The sequence below is a fragment of the Calypte anna genome, chromosome 10 (assembly GCF_003957555.1).
Source record: "Calypte anna isolate BGI_N300 chromosome 10, bCalAnn1_v1.p, whole genome shotgun sequence".
Classification (NCBI taxonomy): domain Eukaryota; kingdom Metazoa; phylum Chordata; class Aves; order Apodiformes; family Trochilidae; genus Calypte; species Calypte anna.
The window spans coordinates 2,026,273-2,038,634 of record NC_044256.1 but is presented as its reverse complement, the minus strand read 5'-3'; the positions used below and the strand labels follow the sequence as shown (position 1 = coordinate 2,038,634).

The window sequence follows — 12,362 nt, the reverse complement described above, 5'->3', positions numbered from 1 at the left end:
ACATAACTAAAAAAAAAAAGGGAGGGGGAAGAGAGGAATTAAAAAAAAAAAAGGTCAAGAGAGCCTTTTTCTACCATAGGGAAGTCATAGGTAGGCCAGGTTTTCATTTGTTTTCTTCCTTCTTCATCTGGATGTCAAGTGCTGGACTTCACTTTCTCTACCATTTGACAGTGAAACAAGCAGTATGTTCTCTGCTAGAGGTTTATTTGTTTGGGGTTTTTTTACAGTAAGGGGTGACTCATTTTGGTGGTTTTTTTTCAGAGTACATAATATAATGTATCAGGTTTAGTAGCTGCATTAGTACAATGAGTTGAAATCATTAAATTGATTCCATATGTGATAACTACAGGATGAAAACCACCAGCAGCCCTTGTGTGTATACCTTCCTATCTGTAGTGGTGATAACATCATAGTGGTAAAATGTTGAAAAATACATTGAAATAATAATTCCATGGAAGCTGTTTGAGTATCTGCAGTGTTGGTTTGGCAAGAGTTCAGCAGTTACCCCGGGCATTTTTAGAACAGGTAAAGGAACTGAAGTGTGAGATGAAAAACCAGAAGCCCCAAAACCTTCTTTTCCTCTGCTTGTTCATCAAGCATACAGGGGCCATTAAAAAGAAATCAAGAGTTCTGTTGTTTTCTCTTCAATCAGTAATTGTAGTTACTTTAGTATATTTACAGTTGATTATAAGTCCTTTTCTGATACAATTTTCCACAGATTTGTATAACAAGAGCTCTGGTTAATGTAAAAAGCAAATGGTGAAGCAGGCTGGAAAGGCAGCCTCCTGCTTCCAGGGTGGCAGCTGATAGTTCAGGAGTTTAGAGTCACCCAAATGCCTCCCCTTACAACAGGGTCTGAAGCTGTGCCTGATTGTCACGTATTTGGCTGTCTTTTAAAAATTCCTCCTCTCTTTAAGGGCATTGAAGACGTTTCTAACCAGTATTTTGAAAGGCTTTCAATGTCTTTTGGCTGGTGAACTGAAAAAAAAAAGGAATGATTACTTTGTTGGTCTTGTTTTTAAACTGAACTGCATTATCAACAGAGAGTATACTCTGAAGGTATTGTTAAAAGTGCTTTGGAAACTTGTAAATCCCTGTAATTTATGTTCCTGTGGTCTCAACTGCTTCTTTCTGTCCTTCTGGTTTTAATTTGAATGCAGACTTGTCTGGGTGTGTACCTGTAAAATTGTGTTTTTCCAAGTACAATTTACAGTCGTGACCCTAACTTTTACAGTGTTCTAACCTTATAGGAGCTTCCTCCTATGCTGAAAAGCCAGCTTTGGGTCAAATAGCTCTTTCATATTATAATTGTCTCATCAAGGTTACTTGGAACAGATCCGATTTTGGCATTTTCTGGTTTTATCACAAAGACCTTATAAGAATATCAAATAAATTGGAAAGGTTCCTTTGCAAGAGCCCAGTAATGGCATTGCCTTATTTCTTCAGATGTCCACAAGTTGTAAACTTAGCCTGCTTCATGACAACAGTCCCATTTATCTAAACAATTCTCCTTTTAGAGTCAATGGCACTGATAGAAACTGAGATAAGAAATACAGATGGGAGGATCTTTCACAGTCTCCCCTTACAGCAACTCCTTGCTCTGCAGCTTACAATCACCTTTTCTTTTTGCTGCCTGAGAATGCGTGGCAGACATCTACCCTGAAACAGAGTCCTCTCTAATTGCCAGAGAGCACTCCAGGAAAGGATGAGCGAACTTCGAGAGGGTTTTTACAGTCCTGGTGATCTCTTTCTTGATGTTTTTGGGTTCTGGTTTGTCGTTGTTTTGTTGCTTTTTTTCTCTAAAGCTCTTCCCATGTCTTTAAGTGGCAGAGGCTGGGGGGTTTATTTCGTAGCTCTAACTTACAATCCCCCCCTTCACTGTAAGTCGTTGTCTTTTGAATGAAGATACTAAATTACCAATGTTATAATAATCTGCAGATTAATCCCCTTCTCATTTAACTATTGTTCCCATATCTTTTTGCATGATACAGAAAAAAGTTTCACAGCCTTATATTCTTTGTATTCCTCTGCAATAAAAAGAATACGTACACACTAAACCAGAAGTCCTTTGGACTAAATGTTTTAAGCTTTATTTTTAGCATTTACTCCTCAGCTATGTTCATTTTTCTAGCATGACTTCAACACCCTTGGTAGTTAACAGGAAGAGAAGAGGAGATAGGTTGTGTTTTAATTCTGTTACATTTGTATTTTCAGATCATTGTACAATCCGGCCGCCACCCCACAGTGCTGCAGAAACTCTGCCAGTTGCCTTTCCAGTATTTCAGTGATCCTCGTTTAATCAAAGTGCTCTTCCCTTCACTGATAGCTGCTTGTTACAATAACCCTCAGAACAAGATCATCCTGGAGCAGGAGATGAGTTGTGTGTTGCTGGCCACGTTCATTCAGGTAGCTATTGCAGTAACCTAAAAGCAGGCTCTCTGCAGCAGCTCTTCCTCACCTTTGCTGTGTGTATGGAAATCATTTGACTTCAGTAAAAGAAGTAAACAGCACTGAAGTGCTTTAAGATTCACTGCAGCTCTCCTCAGACCACAGATTATGCCTCTACTTGAGGCATCTTGTAACACTAAAAGGTTACCAAACAGTTCAGGTTCTCACTATCAGATGCAGAATGCTGTTTGCATTAGTTACTGACTGTGCTGGGAAAATCTGATGTAGAGCCTGCTGTTAGAGGACAATTCTTAAAATACATCTTTTTTAAAAATCTACTGCACATACAGCATATCTGGAATTGGTATACTAATGTGTTTACATCTAATGTACAAATGTATACTGTATACAATAGATTTACAGGGAGAACTGGAGAGAAGTGTATACATTTTATGCAGAACATACATGGAACATATGTTACTGGTCTGATCTTGCCATCGTTATTTCTGACAGTGAGTCACTGGGTTCACTACAAATACTGTTCAAATAAGGCTTTACAGCATTTTTGTTCCATTTGTATTAATTGTTATAGTGCCTCATGTATCAGATTTTATGCACACATCATGTTTTCCATACATTTTATTGACTGTTTGCAGTGAAAAAAATTCCAGTTTTGTAAACACTCCACCATTAAAAAATAATATGCTTTTAGGAATCTAATAACTCTGTTATCAGTCACCTGAAAGTTACTGTTGTTGATACAGAAATGTTCATCAGACTCTTTTTCCTGATGCTTCAGAACAAGGACAGGCTACACGGGTTCATGAGAGAAGGCACAAGAATTAAATATTTACTAAAAGTCTTAGCATAGCATCAAGCTTCTGAGTGCAACTAATTTTATCCTTTTAATACTGAAATATACAGCTTAAAAATTTTGAAACAGTATTAGAAGAATTCACCATTTTGCAATGACTTTCTTTTTAAATACAAAGCTGTAAATAAATCATCTTTTACCTTGATTTTCATATATTGAAACTACAGATTTCAGTGTAGCAGTTGCAGTGGCAAAAAATAATTAAGCATTATGAGTAAACAAATACATCAAGTTTAGTTTGGTTTTTTTCAGCCAAAAAACATGTGCCTGAGAGAGTATTCCCTCTCTTAATAGTTGGGGTTGTTTACTTTGATTTTGAGAATGGCATTTAGTGCCCCAGGAGCTCCAGCAAAGCCTCAGTAAGTTTACAGGTGCCAGCATTATTAATTTGGTTTCCAATTAGTGGTGTATCTCAGATGCCAAGTCCACATTCTGTTCTTCCAGGCTATAAGAAATGTTTTATATTGCTACGTGGAAGATGTTTGTGTGCTGTGAAGTGTCACATCATTGCTGACTTTGCTGCTGCTTTAGTATTTTACCTCTTTTCAAGTTGAATCCCCAGTGTTGCACACACACAGAGCCCAATTCTGAAAGGAACCACAGAATGCTCAGATGCCCACACACACAGAGGGGATTTTCCTCTCTACTTTGACTTCAGTTTGCTGCTGTTTGTCAACCAAATCTCTCATTTGCTTCAGTGGAAGGTTTGGGAAAGACACAAATGTTTCCCTCTGACTAGAAAATGAGATTCTTCCTGTGCCAGGGACTGCAAGGATCCGTCCCGTTTACGTAAGACTTGAGTGGTGTGTACAAATATAACACTTAAATACAGTGTGTTAAATGTGTGTGTGCAGCAGCAGTGAAAGGCAAAGGGTTGCTGGATTTTACAGCGACCTGCCTTACACCTCCCTACCAACAGAGTTATTTCCATCGTCAAGTTTGCATCATCCTTTTTATTTTTGTTGCTTCTATCAGTGCTGAAACCATTAAAAAACATTTAGGAGTGCCCAGGGTTTGCTAAATTGTCTCTCTTCTGTCAAATAATACTATGTGACTACTGGCTGAAACGAAAGATAGGATCCTACCAGCCCTGTCCCTGCTGGGGCAGCTGGGTTGCATAACCCTGCATTGTTCTGAGAGAGGTGGGTGGGTGCTGCAGGCTCTGGAGCACCCAGCACCCTGTCCATCCCCTCTGGATGCAGCAGGGATCACACACCACATCATCCAGCACTTTGATCAGCTGCACCTCGGCTGGCTGCACAGCTGGCTGCAGCCCTGGGCAGAGCTCATCCCTCCTGTGGAAGGACTTCAGTTGCCCTCAGATCAAGAGCTCAGCCCCTGGGTCGCTGGGAAGCAAGGGAGGTGAAATTGGGACAATTAAAGAATTTTGTTAAGAGGGTTGTTGGGAGTCAGGAGCATAAATCTAAAGCACAAGGTGTTTTAAAAAACACAGCTACAGTTCTTTACATTAGAAGTCGTGAGGATAACTATTTCCTAAGGAGATACTGATACCCTGGTTTTTCTGTTGTGTATTCATTTTTTTCAAAAAAGATTTTTATAAATAAAGGTTTAAACATCCCCTGAATGTTAGAGAATTGAAGTGCTGGCAGGATTATGATACGTAGCAAGCAAGACAGTTTGTTAATTCAAAGATTTCCTAAAGTATTTAGTATTCTGAGTGACCATGAAGACTTGAAATGTTGTTTTAATTGCTCAGATATAAGATCTGAAAACCTGATGCTGCTTTTTTTTTTTTTTTTTTTCCCCCCTGTAGGATTTTGCACAGAGTTCAGGCCAAATGGATAATCAGTTATCTCAGCAGAAGGGTATGTCTCTAATGAAATACAACAAGATGCTGTTATTTTACTGTCATTTAGATTTTTCAAATCTGCATCACAATGAAAGAAATATAGAAAACTGCAGAATGATTTTACAGTGTGGGGAGAAGCTCTCTATCTTACATTCTGATTTAAATATACGTCTCTTCCAGTCTGCTGCTCACTGAATCAGGAATTCAGGCTTTTAGTCTTTATTAAATGCTATGTGGTATCATGTCTTAAAACGTGATACTGTACGTGTACATATTTAATTAGCTGCCACAAAGGCCACCTTCCTTCAAAGGTTTCAGGTTTCAGAAGCCACCCAGACATGCCAGTACACCTGGGTGCCAAAAATTAGTGAAATACTCTCCTGTAATTATCTGCAGTTTGTCAGTTCACAGAAGAGTTGCCATTATTTTTTTTCCCCTTGTTTGTGGTAAATACCGTGTAAAATGCAGTTTTTAGGCTAAACATTGAAAAGATTCTCAGCTAAGATGGCTTTTGCTTATTAAACAAGTCTGAAATTCAGGTGGGTTGGTGGGTCTTGAGTCACTCGTATTTTGCAGAAAATATGGAGTTGTTTCTCCCTAATAGCAAGCAGAAATCCACCAACATTTAGCTGAAAGCTTTGCAGAAGATGAGCAGTTTTTAGGTCATAACCATAAGCTTTGAAAAATAATTGTGTTGAATAAAATAAAAGAGTTGAAAAATAAATTATAAAAGATAAAATTAATATAGAGATTTTTACTGTCAACATTACACCTCAGTCTGAAGCAGCCTCGTGCAGGCTCTGCAGCACAAATTTCCAGGGTTTTGTTCGCATGAGAATCTGCTTGAGAAACATCTAAAATCCAAGTGGAAAACTGCTTTTTGTTTTCGTTATTCAAACTGAATGAACTTTTAAACAAAGATGACTGTGTGATGACATCTGAGTGTGATTCCTAAACATTCCCCAGTTGCGAAAAAGCTGACTTGATACTAGCGTAAGCAGGGTTATTTTTATCCATGATATCACTTGAATGTGTAGGACAGTGCCCCCAAAAAACAAATGGGAACAATAATGCTGCTCTGACCCAGACCTGAGAGCACAAACTCCGTTGCTGGGTGAAGGGACAGAGGCCACAAACCTGTGCACACACGTGTGGTCTCGCTCACGTCACCAGCAGTACTCGTAGGAGTAAAAGCTGCCTCTGTAATCGTGCTGGGAGCTTTGGGGGGATCAGGGAACACAAACTCCTCCACAACCCCTTGTGGAAAAAGAAGCTGCTAAGCAGAGGGAGCGTCATCAAGGCTGCCCAAACTTCAGCGAGGCCGAATTGGTCCCAGGTGGGTCCAGGGACATAAAGTGTGTAAAGATGTCTCATGTTCCAGTGCAGAAAGCCGAGAGCCTGATCCAGAAGCTTAAAAAGCCAAGCATTTGTTCATCAGAGCCCGCTGCCCCCGTTTTTAAAGCCAAACCTCAACATCCAGGGCTTCTCAGAAGCGTCACCCCACGATTTGAGAAGTTTTTGGTAGGGGAGGGGGAGCTAGTAAAGGACTTGGAAGTATCTCGAATTGGCCGCACGTTCATTATTCCTGTTTTATTGCCATCTTCAGAGAGAATAACTTGGTAATTCTTTGTTTTGTCTTCAACAGAAAAGTTTTTCTGTTCTCGAGATTATCTTGAGCTGTCCAACAGATTCCCCCGCCAGTCTTGGGAAGAAGCTCGACAATTCTTCTTAAAAAAATAAGTGGTGGATTTGGTTTTAAACTCCCTGACATCGTCACGCTGACCGCGTCCTGCTGACTACCTTCTCTAACAGGCTCTTCCAAAAAGTTTTTGATACTCTAAATACTTATGCTGTAGATATATAATTTGCACTATTTATATCCTAAATACTGTAGATACTTTAAAGTTCTGTTTTGTAATTTTGATAATTTGAGTTTATTTCCTTCCCGTATCCGACGTAATGCTTTGGGTATTTTCTGCCCTGTGATGTGGTGGTGCTTGCACTGAAGAACTGCTGAAATAAGGTTGCAAAGAGAGAAACTATGTTCTATATATCTTGTAATAAAATAACTTATTCCGTCTGTAGTGTGATTTCCGAGTTACAAAGGTTGGTGTGGTTGGATTACCCTGAGCAGCACAGGGCTGGAGGGGGGGGAAATGGGGGGGAATGGGGGTTAAGAAGACTGCTAAGTTGTCTTTCTAGTTAATCGAAAATCTAAAGGATTTGTCAGATTTGTCTCTGAGGAAAGTTCGTTTGCAATTTTTTGGTGATTGGGGCAAAGTCACGTAATAGGGATTTTTTTTTTTTTATTTAATTTTTTTTTTAAACCACACGCGTTTTTAACGTTTCAACAAGACTTTAATAAACGCTCATTAAAACCTCGTGGTGTTCTCGTAACCGTGAAGGATGCGTGAAGCAAAATTAAACCCTAAAACCGGCGGCATCTCTCGGCACCCTTTGCTTCTCTCGCCGCTGCCCCGAGGCCCCGGCAGCGGCCCCGGCGCTGAGGGGGCGGCGGGAACGAGGCTGCCGCCAGGCCGCGCCCAGCCCGGGCCGTGAGGGCCGCGGCCACCGGGACCTTTCCCGCTCCTCACACCGAGCCGACGCCTCCTCGCCGGCCCCGGCGGCCCGGCCCGCACCTGAGGCGGCGGCGGCGGGAACCCCGAGCCACCCGCGGAAGCCGGGCCGCTGCCTGAGGAGCAGAGCGGGGCTCCGCGGCGAGTCAGGCCCGGGCCGTCTCCCCTGAGGTGATTTTACGACCCGGGCGGCCCCGCTCCCAAGTGACAGAAACGGAATGCTTCAGGCCCGGGGGAGCGCGGGGAGCTGAGAGCCGGCCCAGCCGGACCCAGGTAACTGCGGGGGCCCCGCGGTTGGGTGGGGGGAGGCCGGGAAACCCCCGTCCCACCTGTCCCCGGGCCAGGGGACCGCCCTCCCCGGAGGCAGCTCTCAGAGTCTCTTTCTAAGGCGGCCCCAGCAGCCGGGGCTGTTCCCTGCGCCCGGACGGCAACTGCGGGGCGACCGCGGCCGGGGGCACACGGTGCCCGCACAACTTCCTCCTCAGCGTCTCGGGAATGGCGGAGCCATCCCTACCCCGGCGCCGCGCTGCACATCCCCTGTCAGCCCGGGGGGCTCCGGTAGGGCCCGGTTCACCTCCCCCCAAGGTCCCGAGGGATGTGGATGTGGGTATGCGGGCGGCTCGCCATGGTGTAAAGCTGCCTCAGAACCTCCGGCAGCCGGCCCTGAGTACGGTCCCGCCGGGTAGCGGGGAGGGAGCGGGCCCCGCCGCACTGCCAGGTGATACCGAAGGCAGATAAGGACCCGCCGCCTGCGTCTAGACGGAGAGATGGATAGAGGAGGGGGACGGCTTGTCTGGCCGCCCCCGCCTCCCCGAGAGAGCCCCCGCTGCCCCCGCCAGGAGGCCAGGCCGCCCCGCACCGCGGCAGGTGCGGGCATGACCCGAGCCGGGCCCGGGGGCTGCTCGGAAAGGGGAACCTGCGCTCCGCTCCGCCTCCCCGGCTATAATTAAGTCGCCTCGGTGCGGAAAGCCGATTACCGCGGTGCGAAGAGGCCGCTCCGGCAAAGCCGGGGCTGTGCCCATCCCGACCCCCATCCCGGTCCGCTCCGTGCCTCCGCGCACGGGGGGTGCCCGCCGCCCCCCTCCCTCCGCTGTTTTCGTTTCGATCGTTTTCTTCCTTTTTTTTTTTTTTTTTTCCTTCTTTTTTATTAAGCCCAAAATATTTAATCCCACTATTCAACCGCTGACTCTGACAATAAATAACAATAACTTACTTTTGTTCGTTAAAGGCTCAAACAATCCGTCCTCCGTCCATTGATAACTTAACATTATTAGTACTGGTTTTCCCGTTAAAAAGTCCCGTTTCCGTGTCCCGTTTTTCCAGCGATCGTGCGGGGCCGGGCGTGGCGGCCCGGGCGAGGCATCGGCGTGAGATGAGGCTGGAGGCGCGGCTCCGCGGAGGGAGGGAGGGCCAGGCCGGCTCCGCGGCCGCGGGAAGGCGCGCACGCCGGGGGAATCTCTCCCCCTGTTGTATTTTTTTTTATTATTTTTATTTTTTCTTTTTTTAATCTCTTTTCCCTTCCGAAAAGGAAAGAAAAGCTGTCCCCGGCGCAAGCGGCGGGCGAGGCAGCTTGTCACCGTGCCGGTGTCCAGCGGGGAAATCCACGTTTCTTTGGGGAAAAGAAACATCGAAATCCGCAAGGAAAAAAAAACAAAAACAACGAAATAACCAGGGCGGGGTCTCTCTCTCCGGTCTGGTGAAGGCAGCGAGGATCCCGGTGCTTTTTTGGCCGTCAGTAAGATATTTTTTGTTTGTTTTTAAATAAGAATAATTAAAAAACAAAGGCGTTTGTCCGGCGCTCTGGGAGCGGCCCGGGGCCGGGTGTCTCATGCAGGGAGCGCAGGCATGCGGAAGTCCCGCGGCGGTGGGTGGCCGGGCCGCCTCACGTCTCGGCCGGGCTGGGCACCATGCTGTTGGGGGTGTCGGGGAGCTGGGAGGACAGCGAGGTCACGTCGCTGCCGGAGGAGGTGCCCAAGGAGCCGGACTCGGAGAAGGAGACCTGGGGGAGCAGCGGCGGTGAGGGCTCAGCGCGGTGTTTCCCCCCGCCCCGCATCCCCTCCGCCTCCGCCCGCATCCCTCCCGCAGCCTCCGGCCCTGCGGCAGGAGCCTGCCGGTCCCCGCGGCCCGACGGGGCTCACCAGCTGCTGGAAGGCGGCGGGCTGCTCCAGGTCGCTCTGCAGGGCGAACTCGCTGAGCGCCTTCCAGGGCGGCTGGTAGGTCTGGACCTCCACGGCGCTGCCCTGCACGGCGCTTTCGTGTCGGATGGGGCTGCCGGCCACCAGCGGCGTCCCGGTGAGGCCCTGCAGGCTCTGCGGGCACACGGGGCTTCAGCACGACCGCCGCGCCCCAGCCCCCCGCGTTTTCCCCCACATCCCTCCCCGTCGGGGCGGGCGGGCGCTCACCGTCTTGTCGCTGTGCTGCTGCTGCTGGAGCTGCTTCATGAGGATGGATTTCTTCTTGTCCTTGCAGCGCTTGTTCTGGAACCAGACGCGGATGACGCGGGGACTGAGCCCTGTCATCTCCACGAGTTGTTCCTTCATCAGGGCGTCGGGGCGCGGGTTGGCGGCGTAGCAGGTCCGCAGCGTGTGCAGCTGCTTCTCGTTCAGCACCGTCCGCACGCGGGTGGTCTTCTCCGCCGCCTTGTGCGCCGGCGGCCGCGGGGCGGGAGGTCGACCGGGCACCGGCTCTGCGGCGGGCGGGGCACCGTCAGCGCCGACCCCTCTCCCGCCGCAGCACACACGAACACAGCCCCCACACACACTCCCTGCATCTCCCCCTCCCCGCCTCCCGTCCCGAGGACGGAGCCGGTACCTGCGAGGTGCGGGGCGGCGGCGGCGGAGGGCGGCAGCGCGGGGCTGCGCGGGCGGCGAGCGGCGGCTCCGTCGTGGGGCGTCCCGTGGTCGGCGCGGCAGAGCAGGTCGCGCTCCCGCAGGCAGAACTGGTCCCCGGGCAGGAGCTGGCGGCCGCAGGCTGCGCAACGAAAGCACTCCAGGTGGTAGACGTGGTCCCGGGCCCGCATCACCAGGTCGCTGCTGCTGAAGGCTGCCCGGCACTGCGCGCACTTGATGCCGAAGAGCCTGCGGGGACACGACGCGCCGTCAGGACCCGCGGCCGCGGCGTCGAGGCGGCTCCGAGCGGCGGCCGAGAGCCAGGATTTCGTTTGGGGGAAATTCAGGGGCTAAAAAGGGCTTGGGATTTATTTTTTTGTTGTTCGTTTTTTTTTTTTTTTCCCCCCCAGTTTAGTTATTTTTTAGCGAGCGCCGACGCGTTGGGGGTCACCTGCTGTAGTCCCGCTTGCAGTAGGCCTTGCCGTCGCGCAGGAAGCATGTGCAGGTCTCGTCCAGGGGTTGCCCGCACTCGGCGCACTTGAGGCAGGCGATGTGCCACTCCAGGTCCGGAGATACCCGCAGCAGAAAGGGGTCCTGGATGCGGCCCCCGCAACCCGCGCACAGGGCCAGCCCCGGCCGCCCTGCCGAGAGTGAGCAGGGCACGGTCAGGGACAGGGACGTGCAAGAGCAGAAGTGCCAGGAATTACGGGAAGACACCTTTATCTTTTTTGGGTTTTTTCCTTTTTTTAATCCTTTTTTCCCCCCTTTTTTTTTGTCTTTTTTTTTTTTTTTTTTTTTTTTTTCTAATAGGGTGAAAGAGAAATAAAGACAGAAACACGAGAGAAAGGATGGATGGAAACATAAAAGGAGATAAACAAATACAGCCAGAAATAAAAAACAAACCAAAACTCAAACTCCAGAAACTTGACTGAGGGAAATAAAGGCATAAAGTCAGAGACATAATTTCGGAAAAGGAAATTAAAGCAGAAACCGGACCGAAACACTAAATCAAAGGGTGAGGAAAACTGAAAGAATGAAAGAAAGAAAGAAAAAAAGAAAAAAAGAAAGAGAAAAAAACAGGGAATGATGGAAGGAGAAAAAAAAATCAGAAATAAAACCCCCAAAACCCCAGACATTTGAAACGGGAACACGGATCTCTGAAAACAGCGAAACACAAGAAATCAAAAAGACAGAAAGAGAAATAAACCTAAACAAAACCAGAAGAACAAAAAGAGAAAGAAAGAAATAAAACCGGGGAAATCAGGGGGGAAAAAAAAAGACAAACCGAAAAACGGAAAGAGAAATAGAAAGAAAAGCGGTTACATGGCAGAGAAAAAGGGAAGGGGAGAAAGAAATAGAAACAGCAGGACGGAAGAGAAGAGCGTGGGGACAGACGGGAGAACGGGCATTCGGTAAGGAACGCGGCCAGCGGGGGACAGGGAGCGCCGGGCACAGACGGGAGTAGCGGCACCGGCGATGCCCCGGGCCGAGCCCGCAGCCGCCCGCGCTCGCCGCGCTGCCGCAGCCCTTCCCGGCGCTGTCACCGCGCCCGACGGCAGCGGTGGCTCCGAGCCCGGCCCCGCATCGCCCCGCATCGCCCGCCCGCCCCGCGGTGCACTTACTCTTGGCGGGCTCTCCCATGGCGCCCGGGAGCGGCCGCGGCAGGAGGATGTCCACCATGCGGGCGGCCGTGCGCACCGGCCGCGATGCGCGGTGCGGGATGCGGCGTCTCCGCTCCACCACTACCGCTCCGCGCGGGGCGGGGGCCGCGCCCGCCCCCCCGGGCCCGCCCCGCCGGGCCGCGCCGTGATGTCAGCGCGCACCGGCCGCGGGGGGGAGAGGAGGGGTAGGGGGGGGCGGCGCTGACCTCACCGCGCGGCCCCCAG

The 12,362-nt window shown here is 49.1% G+C and overlaps 2 protein-coding genes across 2 annotated transcripts in view; one reads left to right on the top strand and one right to left on the bottom strand.

Annotated features, from left to right (window-relative positions):
- SCAPER (S-phase cyclin A associated protein in the ER) overlaps positions 1-7,152 on the top strand; it is a 156,287-nt gene extending 149,135 nt beyond the window's left edge. The window contains exons 30-32 of the mRNA XM_030456965.1: positions 2,215-2,406; positions 5,037-5,088; positions 6,718-7,152. Coding sequence (XP_030312825.1) covers positions 2,215-2,406; positions 5,037-5,088; positions 6,718-6,812 — 339 coding nt within the window. The 3' untranslated portion in view covers positions 6,813-7,152. The remainder of the gene's footprint in view (positions 1-2,214; positions 2,407-5,036; positions 5,089-6,717) is intronic.
- Positions 7,153-9,362: 2,210 nt separating this feature from the next.
- ISL2 (ISL LIM homeobox 2) lies at positions 9,363-12,156 on the bottom strand. Its single transcript, XM_030457000.1, has 6 exons — positions 12,099-12,156; positions 10,928-11,117; positions 10,460-10,725; positions 10,051-10,334; positions 9,787-9,957; positions 9,363-9,647 (listed from the first exon to the last, which is right to left on the bottom strand). Exons 1-6 carry the CDS (start codon positions 12,154-12,156, stop codon positions 9,531-9,533), a joined length of 1,086 nt encoding a protein of 361 aa, XP_030312860.1. The 3' UTR covers positions 9,363-9,530.
- Positions 12,157-12,362: the final 206 nt, after the last annotated feature.

Coding starts and splice junctions, on each gene's coding strand:
- ISL2 (XM_030457000.1), bottom strand. CDS start 12,156: ATGGTGGACATCCTCCTGCCGCGGCCGCTCCCGGGCGCCATGGGAGAG. Junction 11,118..12,098: donor CATGGGAGAGCCCGCCAAGA/GTAAGTGCACCG, acceptor CACTCTCGGCAG/GGCGGCCGGGGCTGGCCCTG. Junction 9,958..10,050: donor AGCAGCACAGCGACAAGACG/GTGAGCGCCCGC, acceptor GTGTGCCCGCAG/AGCCTGCAGGGCCTCACCGG.